The sequence below is a fragment of the Camponotus floridanus genome, unplaced genomic scaffold (genome assembly GCF_003227725.1).
Source record: "Camponotus floridanus strain SB8 unplaced genomic scaffold, Cflo_v7.5 scaffold21, whole genome shotgun sequence".
NCBI classification, from domain to species: Eukaryota; Metazoa; Arthropoda; class Insecta; order Hymenoptera; family Formicidae; genus Camponotus; species Camponotus floridanus.
Genome location: NW_020229337.1, coordinates 812,593 through 827,797, shown reverse-complemented (window position 1 = coordinate 827,797; position 15,205 = coordinate 812,593). Strand labels below are relative to the sequence as shown.

Genomic DNA, 15,205 nt, shown 5'->3' with positions numbered 1-15,205 from the left:
TTAACTGCCGCTTATACCGTGGAAAAGTTCGCTCGCGCAAAAAGCTCGCAAAAAACCGTTCCTATTCTTGCGAAGAAAATATAGGATTACACTTCATTATCTTGCTAAAGTGTAAAATGTACCGTCGGCGTCGCCGTAAGCCGATCGTTATACTTCAAGTATACGTAAATATATTCCTGTAAATATATCCTTGTCGATATAAAACTGCGTCCACCAGTTCGCGCGCGCGAGACTATAAAATTATAATTTTATAGGTTTACGCAAATTTAACAAATTTAAAGATCGCTCTAAAGTAATGATATAATTTAGAAGAGACTTCGTGTATAAAATCAAGAAATAAAATTCTATACATTCTTTACAGTTCGGCTATTTTTGCAAAGTTGTCTTTGTGCATAAAAATCGAAATCCGAGTTAAGTAACGCCTCGTGCTCAAATTATAACGCTGATAATGGTGATTAATTTCGGTACTTACGTCTAACACGCGAGACGATACTAGACATGAAATAACAGGTTACTAAAGGTTAACGGCACCTTAGACAAACTCGCAAATTCTGCACCGCACGCACATTTTCTCCTACACGTTCAAACAAAGTTGCATCAAATTGCAACTTGGACCGCTACGCGGATTGAAGATATAAATTTACCGATATGACGTAATGTTTGAACATTTGCTAGAGATAAAAAAAATAGGATACTATTTTTATCTGCAAATCTATTTGCCCTACGCTAGCCCGGGTTAAACTTGCGTATATTCATTTGTCTTTCTCGGCCACTATATTTCGTCTCTTTGTGGTTTTATCTATTTTTTTCTCTTACACTGTCGCATCCTCGTCGTCGTCGTCTCCACAATAATCTTGCGCAAAATATCAGCTGGCTGCTGAGGGGAGAGACGCGAGAAGATTTCTTTAAAATTCAGCATTTCCATATGATGACACATCGGAAATTTTTGCAATATCTTAAATCGTGCGTCTTCCGTTAGTGAGCTATCTCTCCTCTTCTTTCACGCGTTGGGAACGGGTCCTTCCTCTCCCTTGGTCCTCCGCGTTCCCTTTATCTTTCTCTTTTTGTTCGGGTTGTATCTCGCAATAATGTTCAATAAGCCGTAGGGGCCCCAATCTTGGTCCACTCAGGGAAGTCCCCCGTCGCAAGATGCTTGTATATATGAAGAATTTATCATGAATCATCGTGCAACGACACTACAGTCCGACGTCAGAGTTGCCGGGTCTGAAGCAACATTGAGTATTCCACCTGCATAAGAAGGAGTACGTATTCATTAGACTGATCGTTTCTGTCTGGCTTCCTGACGCCCCAAGAAAGACAGTTCTGCTCGCGGCAAATGTCTTCTTAGAAGTTGCGGCGAATTCAATCGCTTATGAAAAGAAATCGAATCGATTATCGCGAAGAGGCATTCGAAGAGATTCGTGATTGACTTCCTTGAAATTTGTGATCAGAAAACTGTTTTCTTTTTCGCATACGATATATACATGTATTTATTTTATATAACAAATGCGTGAAAGAGATAACAAAATAAAATTAGAAAAAAATTGCAAAATCAGACATATATACATATGAAAAATATTACAAATATTTTTTTCTATGCACTTTCATAAGTCACTATAGATCTTTTTTAGAAAATAATTTCTTTTTAAACTTTGTTGCCAAATGTTTAATTTCAGAAATTGCACACACATAGATTAATATTTCAAAACTTGAAATATAAACAGAAATAAGTAAACATTTATCTTGTACTAAATTTCGAGGGATTAAAGGATTAGATATTTTTTCAGACTTGGATGAATGATAGGAAGATTATTTACGAGAAGTACAAGGAAAAAAATACAAAATTAAATAAATATTGTTTTATTTTAATACTGTTTCTTCGTTTATCGATCTATAGAATTAAAAAAGTATGCGTTTAAGTTTATAAATGCAGGCTTGTATTAACAGTTCCATTGTAGTATTTTAAATTAATACTGTTCATATGTCTTATCAATATATATATATATATATATATATATATATATATATATATATAATTTGTGTATATATATATATATATATATACATATATATAATGTATACATATAAAAAGGTTGCATAATATTATATAACTGTAAGATTGCGTAAAAAGATTGCGTCAAAAGATTTATAAAATTTCACTTATTTTGATCAATATATATTATATGAAAATATCGGTCGTATTATCTTATTATTACGTAAATCAATTATGCTGAGTATGTAAATTCCAATTGTATATATTGTGTTGCTATCTCGTTACGTCTCCTCCTTACTTCCGGCACGAAATAGATCACATTACTTTCGATAAATCGCGAAGAAATCTTCGTATAATGCACGCATTCGCGAAAAATAAATACAAATACAGATAAATAAATAAATAAATAAATAAATAGATAAATAAATAAATATAGATGCTGGTGAGAATAAATAGATGATATTATGTATACGATTATGTATACGATTTATGCAATAAATAGATAATGTGCGTCAATCACAATGGGCATTTGTGATTCACTCCGCAATCATTATCCATCTAAATAGAGAACGTGATGAATGCGCGATGATAATTGCATTCGGATACGTGATATTGTACACGTGCGACCGGATTTAATACTACCTGAGCGATTATGTTGTGAATCGAATACGTGTTTTATCACATTGTTTAGCAACAACAACCGCGAGAGTCGAGGATCTATAAATATCAAATGCATGCGGTAGCGATTTCTTATTTCTATCTTAGATGAGACTGCACGACGTTACGCCATACAACACTTCTCCCTATCCATTCGAACGTCAAACATTGAATAAATCTGCTGGATTCCCGGTATTCGCACGTCATTAGAAGCAATGATAGCAAAATTCAAACGAGTTCCTATGCGAAAAGAGAGAAAAAAGATAGCCGTTCATTTACGAATTATGACGACAACAACGGAATGTTCCTCTTATTCGAGAAAATGGAACGCATTCTATTTGATTCAGCGAGATCGGAGATCAAGGAACTGCGTTATCACATCATCACCATAGCAAGTCGTCATTTTCCCTCGCTCGTCCTCGATATCAATCGTAGATGGGTAAATGTGATTGGCTTAGCAGATCGTTATTGAGATCCTGGAGAGCGCACACGCAACCCACGTAGATCTTCATCTTCTCTCTGTCTTCACCGTTGTCGTACGATACTTCGATGTACCTGTACGTCTGTATGCAACAATAGTTGCCAGTATCCTGGCAGCTGCTACCGGCGTAGTTGCACCTGACGTGCTCGAGATCTTTCGGCACCCTGGTCCGGTTGTAAGGTATCGGTATCGACTTCACGGTGTAGTTGCAGATTGAGCTGTTTTGCACCTCCTTGACCTCCAGCTCGAAGGGCGCGCGCAGGCCGCTGATGGTACTGGTGTACAGCTCGAGCTGTTGGCGCCGCCGCTTGCTTATCTCCAACTCCTGTTTGTCCTGGTCGCTGAACTTCTGATAACTTACCGTGCCGCTGTGTTTATTGTGTTGACGCTTCCTGCGAACGTTAAATCTCGTGGTCAAGGCATCTTCGATGACGTCCTCTTGTTTGCGCGCTTCATTCTTTCGTAAGGACTCGGCATAATTTCTTAGAAATATAAAAGTGATTATAAGATAGCAATCAAATTAAAGAGAGAAAAAAAGGCAGACAAATCATAGCGCTAGATTAATGATAGCTACAATTAACATAAACAAAAGTGAAAGAATTTTTAATATATAATAAGTCAACACATGTTCATATAAAAATAATCAGTTGACGCTTAATTAAAACGACAGACGTACGTTTCGATCTCATTATCAATGTCTAATAAAGGACAAATTCAAAATTAACGAAAAATTATAAAAACAAAACATAGATCAAAGTCGCAATAAAGTCGATATAAACTACCATTAACCTAGTGCTGTGGTTTGTTTGCCTTTTTTTCTATATAATTTCTTAAATCATACATGTGTTTTCGATGAGGTAGTGGTGTTCGTTCCTCGTATTCCACGGGATCGAGTATTCGGGATAATTCGCGCTTTTCCATCGGTCTCCTGTAGAGATCCTGCTGATACTCCAGGTCATCCTCGAAACGTCTCGACAAATCACGCGGTATCGATTCTTCGAAATCCAAATAATAATCTGGATGAGAATGATGATTGTGTCGCCGCCTCAGATTCCGGCCTTGGACAATTGACATGCTGACAATACAGGCAAAAAGAACAGGCAGGCACAATCCGATACAGCCGAATACTGCCATTATGTCGATATATGATTCGCCCGAAAATAGATCCTTGCAGTCGGCAATCTTTAAGACTGATGCAATCGCTTTAACTCCTCCTCCCTTAACAGCGTCTCTAGTTCAGGCACTTTCGAATGGTCCGTTTCTCGTTTCTTCGGCTTCGTCTCGTGGTTTGCTTAAAACTGAGTATTCTCTGATCCCCGAAGGATTTTTTATCCTGCCCGCGAATGCGCACGTGGTTAGTGTTGCCCCACTTTAACGGGGGGGGTTTGCGCGTGCCGGTACACGCGAAGCGTTGTGACTAATCGCCCCCTCTCCTTTTCACGTCTTCTTGTCCGCAGCCCCTCAGGACCGGGGCCCCGGAGAGGAGTATCTTCATTTGCGCAAAGTGGCGGCAGCGGCGGCGGTTTCTTCTTCTTCATCGAGAATACGCGCTTTCCTTCTTCTTGACGTCATTTCACTTCCTTTTGGCGGATCACAGCCACCACCACTGGTTCCCTTAACATGACTCGTTATTCACCTCCGATGTCGACGTCATCAGATCGGCGTCTACTTGTAGCGGAAAGATGGGAGACTGGTTGTCTCGTGCTTCGCGGAATCTCATCATCGGGCGGATGCCCGTCAATTCTTCATCTTTGCGATGATGAGGATGACGATGGTGACGTCATATGTGCCACAGGCCCCGGAGGAAGAAGAGGTTTTTGCTTCAAAAGTAACGCAACGCCTTTCCCTTCTGACGTTTACGCGCGACACAATTTTCCTGCATTGACGTTCGCACCTAAAATCATGTAATTATTCTTCGATAGGAAAGGACTCCTAGTTAATCAGTCGACCGTGATTCTCCGAAACTTGGTACATTTCGGCGGATTATACGGTAAGATACGTTTGTGGAAAGTCAAGTATCTGAGGAAACCGATTGCCGATCATGCCGCGAATGTTTCGCATCCAGATAGAATTTCGAGCGTCAATAAAAGTTCCGAACCATCGGACCGGCATTTTAAATATCGGAAAGTACGCATCCATCATCATCGTTACTAAAAATATAAAGTTGCCATCTCCATTCGCGAAAGTATTTAAAATGGAAAATATTACGCAAACATGTTTGCCCCTTACCTTCACTTTCCTACTCTTAATTAATATTGCCGAGCCTCCTGCTTGTATGCCACGTGAACTAGTTGAGGTAGAATCAAGCGCTCACGGGGTTTCCCGTGCTTATTTTTTTTTTTTTCTTTTTAGAAGGTCGGAGAATATATGTAAGTATTTCTGGAAACGCTTTCCTTATTCTAACTTCTATTATCTAATATCTATTTTTTTCGTAAAGTATGTGTATATATCTGTGCACGTGTTGATATATTAGATACAGAAAAATTTTTTAAACTCCAAGTATACATACTGTAGAAGATTAAAATTAGATGTGTTTAGGACATTAACTTTAATAGTATTTTAAACATCGGAAAGTACGCATCCATCATCATCGTTACTAAAAATATAAAAAATTGCCATCGCCATTTGCAAAAGTATTTGAAATGGAAAATATTATGCAAATATGTTTGCCCCTTACCTTTATTTTCCTACTTTTAATTAATATTGCCTCCTGCCGAACCTCCTGCTTGTATGTTACGTGAACTAGTTGAGGTAGAATCAGGCGCTCACGGGGTTTCCCGTGCCTATTTTTTTTCTTTCTTTCTTTTTTAGGAGGTCGGAGAACATATGTAAGTATTTTTGGAAACGCTTTCCTTATTCTAACTTCTATTATCTAATATCTATTTTTTTCGTAAAGTATGTATATATATCTGTGCACGCGTTGATATATTAGATACAGAAACATTTTTTAAACTCCAAGTATACATACTGTAAAAGATTAAAATTGTGTATATATCTGTGCACGTATTGATATATTAGATACAGAAAAATTTTTTGAACTCCAAGTATACTCCAAGTATATTGTAGAAGATTAAAATTATAGATTAGATGTGTTTAGGACATTAACATTAAGATTAGACCACATACGTGAGAGATTTAAAATAAATTTCCTGACCTTTTTAGAAATGTCCTGCAAACTATCGAATTTATATTTATTTTTTTTTGCTCATTTATTAGTTTTTTATATTATTTGTTTTTTTACCTTTATTTCTTTTCACCTAATTCATTTTATATTTTTTTTAAATTTAATGTTTTGTTATTTTATTAAATTTTTTACGAAAAACCCTCTTGGCCATTTATAAAAAAAAAAAAATAAATAAATAAATAAACACTTCAGCCAAAAAAATTAAAAGAATGTTAAAATTATTAAATCAAGAGGCACTAAATTTTTTTATACTTTGTATTCGGCATTTAATTACAACGCCAGATGATACCGGTATGGAAATACAAAAAGAGCAAGAAAAGTATATGTATATAAAGCTGATTCTCGATACTTTGCAAATCAGAAATTTAATTTCTCGATATAAATATAAGCTTCTTCTAAATTTATGCTCACTTTTTGCAACATTGAAATAAATAGAATAAATATAAAATTTTGCCCTGCAACATGTTTATATTATGCTAATGTTGTTGTTGTTTCTGTTTAATCATATCTCCAAATTCTTGTGCATGAATTCTTCATTCGCGCGACGATTGCAAAAAATTGCTATATTCGTCGACGATATTGCAAAAAATTACACAGAAGAGTTCAACTATGGACCGGTTTCCGAAACGATTGAAAAAGATTTATTTCCTATATATTATTGAACGAATAAGACATGTATATAGGGTAATTCGGCTTTCGATTATACGACGTTCTCTTAATTTTAATGCCATCGATTTAATTTGCTTCATTAATTCCGCATTATGATGTAATTGTAAACACTATTTTTAAGTATTCCGGATGTGTATTCCATTTTGGGATGTGGAATATATACATATATATTTTTTACATACAATATATACATACAATATATTTTTTATAAATTATTTTATTCCGAAAACGTCTTATATTTAAGAAGAGTTTTCAAGAAGATAAAATATATATAAAATCTCTCTCTACGTTAAAACATTTCTTACTATAGTCTATACTTTTCATTTACATGAATAGGTCTGCTGGGAGATCGCTTCTCGATGGAAAACTTGCGTGAGTGCCGAATTTAAGGACGGATTGTGTAGCAACTACGCAAGCTCTTCTAATGCATTCGTCCATTGCTAAGTGCGAATGGTAAGCCTTGAAATATGCGAGCGCGCCCAAAAATGCATCCCCAGCACCCTATCGCATACAATTACACTTAGTTGGCTGGACGCAATTTCACCTTAAATACGCGTAAACTATTTAAGTGAATCACTAAAATGAATCAGCTTATAAATTCATTCCGGAAATGGACCGGTTATTAGCTGAAAAAGTTGCAAACGGAAGTATATCGTTACACGCTTTCACCTTTCAACTGTATGATCTCATAACATTAAAAGCAATCTTACTATGATTTGTATAAACAGGAAGTACAGATTGAATCAATAGAAAGATACGCGAGATGCGTTACTTGTAGCAAGTGTCATTCCCAGAACCATTGTATGTGATCTTAAGCAAATTATTTCATTTAAAAATCATTTCTTAAAGAAAATATGAAATTTCTTTTAAATTTAATTGATTCTAGATTCGTTATAAAATCTCCGCGACTATTTTTGCGACACCGTATATACGCGATACGTACGGTAGTATCTACCGGGTGGACCTTGGTGACAGGAATCCGCGTAACGTTTCTGTTCGCTTTCGATGCATACACAGCCCCTAGCGGTCCGAGAGTAAGGATAATCGCATTGCATCCCATAGCCAAGAGCTTATCCGCGACTTGTTGTATATTTGACAAATTTACGGGTTGAATGCCTGTCGTAACTTCTGCCTGTAAAAGCATAATGATACTCCCTTTTTACGCATTAAACATATTTAATTAATCCTTGCGCGGCATGCGTTGTTAAGAGATCATCTTCCGATCGACATTAATATCAATTGTTCGTCCTCAACGTACCTCAGTCTCATTGACGCAGAAAAGATCGCTCAGTTTCAGGATTTCTGGATCAAAATTTTTCAGCGCGGGTGCTCCATTGATAATCGAAAATCCTATCACGTTACATGTTAAAACATTTATCTGTAACTTAGAGTGGCGATATCGCAAGTTGAAACGATATATACTTTTTTGTTTGCGAAATTGCTTGCGTTTGAAAGCGATAATTTTACATACATGAAATTTAATATTATAATTACGTAATTGTATGATATATACAATGTTGCACAAGCTCGTTTTTTTAGAACTATGATAGTTTGGTTTAGAGATATATTATCATTTATAACGAAAGAATAAGAAAAGAAAAAACAAACCGTGACCCCGATGCAACTTTAATGCATGCAGTGTAGTTTCCAGTGGAATCTCGAATTGGCATAATAAAACGCTAGCGCTCTTAATCACATCAACAGCAGAATCCACGTGTTCTGGAGTTAAAGATTCATTTGCGCCTAACACGATAACGATACTGTTCTCCCCTGTGAACATTATTCGAATGGCACCGAGATTATTTCGGCAATGAAAATGATTATTTTAATGAAAAATTAATTAATGCTACCACTCGTTTAGATTCTCTGAGATTAATCTCGAAATGATTAAAGACAAATAATTTTAATTTTAAAACATTTTAAAAAAACCTACACATTTTATACTACAACATTTTAACAATGTAGCGATATTTTAAGATATACGATAAAAACGTACCGTCTTCAGTAACAGTAATATGAGCAATACCACTATGTTTATCTTTTTGTATTTTGACATGAGAAGTATCCACATTTTCCTTTTTTAAAATTTCTAAGTATTCCTGCGCAAAACTCTCAGAACCCAACTGTGATAAAAGATAAAAAACCATATAGAATAAATGTATAACATCACATACCATGTATAATATCATATTCTGTAAAATATGTAACATTGTGAAAAGAATTATGACTTCAATTGAAGAAACTATATTATTTGATATTACTGAGAATAGAAATAAATATGATATTAAATTAAATATCTAAAATTTTAAAAGATTACATTAGACACTAAAGTAATAAATTATAGATAATTTTGTCTAAAAAATCAATGCATTTATAAATGAAAGTACTGAAGCAATAAGTGCTGTAGATCCACCAAGTTTAGCAGCTGTTATACATTGATTGCCACCTTTACCGCCATATTTCCTTTCAAATTTAGTTCCAACTATTGTTTCACCAGGTTTAGGCAACCGTGGAGAGAAACTAAAAAATAATAATAAATGTTCAAAAAGGAAGATGATGTAATATCTATAATCATATATATAATTACTTATAAATGACTAACAGCACTTATTTTTATAATTACTAGTTATAGTTGCATTATAATTCATTATAATCATAAATATTATTTTACATGATATATTTATTATATATTGAATATTATCATATATTATATATTATAGCATATATTTAAATATCATATATATATATATATATATATATATATATATATATATATATACAGGATGTCCCAAAAGTTCCGGACCGGTCGAATATTTTAAACTATGCACTTTAGAAAGAAATGTTTCAGACAAAAGTTGTATGGCTTGAAGGGGGCCATCAGATAGTGGCAATGATTTGACCTTGGAGAGTCATTTGAAGGTGACGTAAAGCTCACCTTCAATTTGTTAAATGAATTAGTGATTAATATAAAGTGTGATATCTTAGGATTTTTTTTTATAATTATAAATTATATAAAAAAATTTTAATATATCATGTATATATTAAAATACAATGTTAACTACAATGTGAACTACAATGTTAACTACAAAAAAATCCTAAGATATCATGTGTTAAAATACAATGTTAACTACAATCAAATTATAATGCAATTGTAAGAAATAATTGTAGCTATGCTGTCAATCACCTGTAATGTCAATCTTCGTTAAGACATCTTTACTCACCAAGTAAAATCAATCATACAAGAACCAACAATAACTATTTTTGGCGTCATATCACACGATTATTTTAGTTTCTTTTTATGTAATATACTATAATGAGAATTCCTGAACTGTATTTTAGAACAAATATTCTTCAACGAAGTACAATCTTCAATAAAATATTTCAACAGCAATTACAAGATAACTAATTGTATGCAAAACCACACGACTAGAGTTTATCACAATTCATCTTTATCAGAATCGTTATCAGTTAAAATTTTTTTTTCTATATCTATACTGTATATAACCTAACATATATAAATGCGTAAACACAAACGTAAGCATTTTAATGATGACGCAAATTGAGAGGACGAAACAAGAAGAATGCTACAAACACGTGAATTAATTTGAACCGCCGCTATTATAGCGAAAAAAATGCATTATTTACTGCAACGTTTACCTTGACGGGAACAGGTTATTTTTTACGTTTATTATATTAAGATGAAGTTATATACTAAAAGAGGAGAGCAGAGAAGGAGAAAACACTTAGAATTTATCAAGATTTCATATCTTGTTGCAAGATAAAAATTGACAACTACTATAAATTTTGCAAATGATCAAACACTTGCATGTATACCATGTAAATATTTTAAATGTGTGTACGATATGTCATAGATACGTCATGGGAGCATAGATGCGAAAGTGTAATGTAATTGTGGAAGAGTCGCGGAAAGTATCTAAAGTCCGTGTCGCAATTACATATTATGTAAAGTCCAAAATTACATGTCTTTTTGAAACATCCCGTACAATTATTTATATATTATAGGAATTATAAGCAATCTAATCTAAACGCTTTTGCGGTTACGTAGTTATAGGCTGGTATTCATAGTCCGATCTTATATTTGAGATCGTCTTAAGTTCGAGCTTGAAATGCTACGCTGTTATTTGATTGGTTGAATGAGGTCTTAAGTCAACCTCCAAGCAGACTTAAGACGATCTTAAATATAAAATCGGACTATGAATACCGGCCATAGTTTGACAATTCGAGTGTAACTCAATGTACTGTGGTCCGATTTAAATTTCCCGCTCTCGTGACGTATGAGTTTGTGAAACATCGTCCCATTGGTTGTTGCGTTTTCTAACGCAGCTTACGATCTCTTGACATATATTTACATAACAACATAACGAAAAGTTTTCGAAATAAGCAATTAAGGACGGCACGTGAACCTGATTTTCTTCACATGACAAACTATCATTTCAACCACATATTCCCTTTTATAGGATTCATTTAAATCGAGATTTTTAATTTCGATTATGGACCGCTTTCAAATTGACACGAGTACAGATAATTTCGCAGATAAACACCAATATAAATTAGTATTATTTTTTAGACAAGTATCAAATGTTAGTGAATCATTCTCGAGTGCCAGAGAAAGATAAGGATTTCCACGAAATTCCTCGGGAATCGACCATCACAACGTCGTCAAAGTATAACTATGGGCAATTTTCTGTTTAAAGGTTCGTGTTTTGAGAAAAGCGCGCGAGGCTCTATTTCAATCACTTACATAAAAGAATCGAGAGAGTTATTCTAGCAAATTAAAATATGATTTCATTTGATGATACGAATCTTTTTTTAACTTACCTCAAAATGAGCCAAAGAACACCCAGGTTAATAAAAACAAACGGAAAATGGGAAAAAACTCGCGCACTTATAACGTATATCTTTTATATGAATGTGCAATAATGCCAACTCTTCCGCTCCACCCACCTCTGCCAATCCTTTCCTAGAGTGCGTTCGGATATCTATCCGTGGAGTAAAGTGGCGTTTGATGGACCAATAATGGAGCAGAGATTTCCTTATCAGATAGAATTTTCGAACGCACTCCTACTATGGAGGACTCGATGTAGAGCGGAGAGAATTCATATCTTTCTCTCGTTATCCTATATTTACGATTTTTACGAATTATCACACAATTATTCGGACTTGTTCCAGGCCGTCCAAAAAAAAAGCAAGAGGAAATGACGAGCCCAGTCGTAATTTCGGCCACAGCTAAACACACAGCAACGGTAGGTATCAGCTTAAATAATGGCTTTTTTTTTGGTTATACAGTGGTAGTTCTAATTGATCATAAGTGAATTATTCCCGTACGATGCGCATATAATACTCCGGTATAATACTATGGTTGTGTTTTTTTCCTGCGTAGGATCTCGTTGACCAAATGCTATTTTGATGTTCCTCGATGATTATTTTTTTCTTCTCTTATCTGTAAAATATGATAATTCATGAGTAATCTATTATCTTGACCAGTCTATTTCTAATTTTTTTACAATATCATTTTTTGACTTGTTTTAAAGAGAGAATGTTCAAAATCTAGAAAATTATAGTATATATCTTCAAAAACGTAATATTTCTCTGAATAAAAACTTATACATTAGCTAGTTCTGTACTAAGAAATATCTATATGTTTTAGTTAATATTTTTCCATGGATTGGGTGATACAGGGTAAGTTTTCAGTAAATATGTTATAATAATATAATAATGTGTAATTTTGTTAACATTTAATATTTAACATTTATTATTTTTAGACATGGCTGGGCTAGTTCAATGGGTGCTGTACGATCCCCTCATATCAAAGTTATTTGTCCTACTGCGTATGTGTAACTGCTCTTTTAAGCTATTTAATTAGCACAAGCTATAAATTAATATAATCATTATAATAGTATTTTAATAAAATTATTTTAATTTTCAAATCATTTTAATTTCAGGCCTACAATGCCAGTGACACTTAATACAGGGTTTAGAATGCCTTCCTGGTAACTTTATGATTAGCAGCTTATGTTATGAATAATATATTTTTCAGAAAAACAACAAATTGTTATAATTACCATATTTTTACTGAAGTATATGCATTTAGGTTTGATTTACGATCTCTGGACTCCAGTGGCCCAGAGGATGAAGAAGGTATACGTAAAGCTGCTGAAACAGTTCACTCGTTAATAGCGGAAGAAGTTGCCGCTGGGATACCCACTACACGTATCGTTCTTGGAGGATTTAGTCAAGGTGGAGCACTAGCCATGTACAGTGCCCTTACATTCCCAGAGCCTTTAGCTGGTATCGTAGCTTTGTCTGCATGGCTTCCTTTACATCAAAAATTTCCGGCGGTAAATATATATAAGTTGTTGCATTATATACATAATATATCTATACACATAATATGTAATATATATATACACATAATATTAAATAGAATTGTACTATTGAATTTTTTTCAGGAAGCAATAGGCAATAAAAACACTCCATTATTACAATGTCACGGCGACTGCGATCCAATAGTGCCATATAGATGGGGTCAAATGACAGCATCTCTTCTGAAACAATTCATGACACAGACAGAATTTAAAACTTATAGAGGAATGATGCATACCTCTTCCGAGGAGGTAAGAAAATTTCAATCAGGAAAAATAGTTATGAAGTGAATTTCCATTGTAATTTATTTTCTTTTCATAATTTTTATTGTTTTTACAGGAAATGCGCGATATAAAAAAATTCATCGAGAAGGTATTGAAACCGTAATAAATCGAAACATGCATCGATATTTTAATGGCTACCTTCAGCATCTAATTGTATATTAAAATGAAATTATTCCAATTTTGCAATTATTTAAATTTACATAAATTGCATAAATTTTAAAGAAATTAAGTAGAAAAGGATTAAAAATCTTCCGATATGAAAAAGATGCATAGAAAAAAAAAATATCCTTTCTAGAGGAATATACTTATTTACGATCTCTATAATTTATATCTAAATATTTAAACTTCAATAGTATCTAGTGTACCAAAGCATTCATGTAGCAATATTACAAATTAATCCATGTGGTTCTTAATCCTTTTAGTATGCATCTATAATTTATTAGGCAAAAAATTATTTTAATTTGTTTAATATTTATAACGTCTGAATATATATATATATATATATATATATATATATATATATACATATACATATGTATGTATTAATATAAATACAAATTTATATTTATTTATAAGATCCACATTTTGATGTGGACATTATTGAAAGATAATAATACTAAAGTGGTTAATGTTTTATTCATTCTTAGAATTTATTCTGCGACAATAGGAATAAATTTACACGTAATTTTGTGTTAGATTTAAGATAACATTAAGTTAGAATAGAAAGGCAAAGAGCTTTCTGCATCAGCTCTTTTGTCGACGAAACTTCCATCTTTTCGCGCCTATATTATGTTCAAATGAATCTTGTTTAAATACAAACAAAACACGTCCAAGAAGCACTTAAATAATTCGTATTTGAGGCAGCTGTGAACTTTTGCATTTAAATTTCTATTTCGCGTGCGATTTAAAGGTAAAATGTTGCTATTGAATAATTTTTGTAGTTCGTATTATGTAGAAGATAGTGACATAAACGTGTAGTCTGTGATTACACATTATATTGTCAAAATCTACTAATTACATTTATACTCAACATATATAGATCAGGATTTCCTAAATTATAGGGCGAATTAACATAAATTCTTTCAAAAAAAAAAAAGGGTACAAATTATGAAATAATTGAGTAATATTTACAAAAATTTGCAGAAATAAATTCTTTCAATATGTTTTTTTTTTTTATCACAATGAAGTAATTATCAAAAGTTTTTCAAAAAATAGACCGATTTTAAACTAATTTATGTCTAGGAAATCTTGTGATATATATTCTTAGTAAATATGATATTAATAGATTACACAGAATTATACGCTAATGTATATAAAATTATATAATACTTTCGGCTGATTTTATTATTGGTACTAACACACACTATCCAGTAGATAAATAATAAATAAATAAAGAACAATAAGCTCCGAATATTTTTCACGAGCTTTCTTTAGGAACATACTTTATAGTTAGCGATAAATAGGGCATTAGTTTGTAAGTTGTGTAACGTTTCATCTACATAAATAAAATAATTACAAATTGTAAAAAGTTGTTTCACTGTTAAGAAGATGAT

General features: G+C 33.2%; 3 protein-coding genes across 4 annotated transcripts; 1 reads left to right on the top strand and 2 right to left on the bottom strand.

Moving 5' to 3' along the window:
* Positions 1–2,101: 2,101 nt before the first annotated feature.
* LOC105253049 lies at positions 2,102–6,070 on the bottom strand. 2 transcript variants are annotated; one of them, XM_011260810.3, is made up of 2 exons: positions 3,973–6,070; positions 2,102–3,523 (listed from the first exon to the last, which is right to left on the bottom strand). In XM_011260810.3, the coding sequence occupies exons 1-2, from the start codon at positions 4,263–4,265 to the stop codon at positions 3,076–3,078; spliced, it is 741 nt and encodes a 246-aa protein (XP_011259112.2). In that variant the 5' UTR covers positions 4,266–6,070; the 3' UTR covers positions 2,102–3,075. The 2 variants fall into 2 exon arrangements, with proteins under 2 accessions (XP_011259112.2, XP_011259111.2); XM_011260809.3 differs by having other exon boundaries at positions 2,102–3,613; positions 3,973–6,063.
* Positions 6,071–7,241: 1,171 nt separating this feature from the next.
* LOC105253051 (ribokinase) lies at positions 7,242–10,821 on the bottom strand. Its single transcript, XM_011260811.3, has 7 exons — positions 10,206–10,821; positions 9,372–9,504; positions 8,981–9,107; positions 8,593–8,754; positions 8,243–8,334; positions 7,928–8,116; positions 7,242–7,485 (listed from the first exon to the last, which is right to left on the bottom strand). The coding sequence occupies exons 1-7, from the start codon at positions 10,253–10,255 to the stop codon at positions 7,309–7,311; spliced, it is 930 nt and encodes a 309-aa protein (XP_011259113.1). The 5' UTR covers positions 10,256–10,821; the 3' UTR covers positions 7,242–7,308.
* Positions 10,822–12,050: 1,229 nt separating this feature from the next.
* LOC105253052 (acyl-protein thioesterase 2) lies at positions 12,051–14,117 on the top strand. Its single transcript, XM_011260812.3, has 7 exons — positions 12,051–12,248; positions 12,653–12,684; positions 12,768–12,833; positions 12,948–12,995; positions 13,097–13,343; positions 13,455–13,619; positions 13,708–14,117. The coding sequence occupies exons 1-7, from the start codon at positions 12,201–12,203 to the stop codon at positions 13,753–13,755; spliced, it is 654 nt and encodes a 217-aa protein (XP_011259114.1). The 5' UTR covers positions 12,051–12,200; the 3' UTR covers positions 13,756–14,117.
* Positions 14,118–15,205: the final 1,088 nt, after the last annotated feature.

Excerpts from the sequence above, each read along its gene's own strand:
- LOC105253052 (XM_011260812.3), top strand. The coding sequence starts at position 12,201 with ATGACGAGCCCAGTCGTAATTTCGGCCACAGCTAAACACACAGCAACG. Across the intron at positions 12,996-13,096 it reads GGGTTTAGAATGCCTTCCTG|GTTTGATTTACGATCTCTGG; the intron begins GTAACTTTATGA and ends ATATGCATTTAG. Across the intron at positions 13,620-13,707 it reads TGCATACCTCTTCCGAGGAG|GAAATGCGCGATATAAAAAA; the intron begins GTAAGAAAATTT and ends TTGTTTTTACAG.
- LOC105253051 (XM_011260811.3), bottom strand. The coding sequence starts at position 10,255 with ATGACGCCAAAAATAGTTATTGTTGGTTCTTGTATGATTGATTTTACT. Across the intron at positions 8,335-8,592 it reads AAAGTTGCATCGGGGTCACG|GATTTTCGATTATCAATGGA; the intron begins GTTTGTTTTTTC and ends GTAACGTGATAG. Across the intron at positions 7,486-7,927 it reads TCCACCCGGTAGATACTACC|GGTGCTGGGGATGCATTTTT; the intron begins GTACGTATCGCG and ends TGTATGCGATAG.
- LOC105253049 (XM_011260809.3), bottom strand. The coding sequence starts at position 4,265 with ATGGCAGTATTCGGCTGTATCGGATTGTGCCTGCCTGTTCTTTTTGCC. Across the intron at positions 3,614-3,972 it reads CTACCTCATCGAAAACACAT|AAATTATGCCGAGTCCTTAC; the intron begins GTATGATTTAAG and ends TATATTTCTAAG.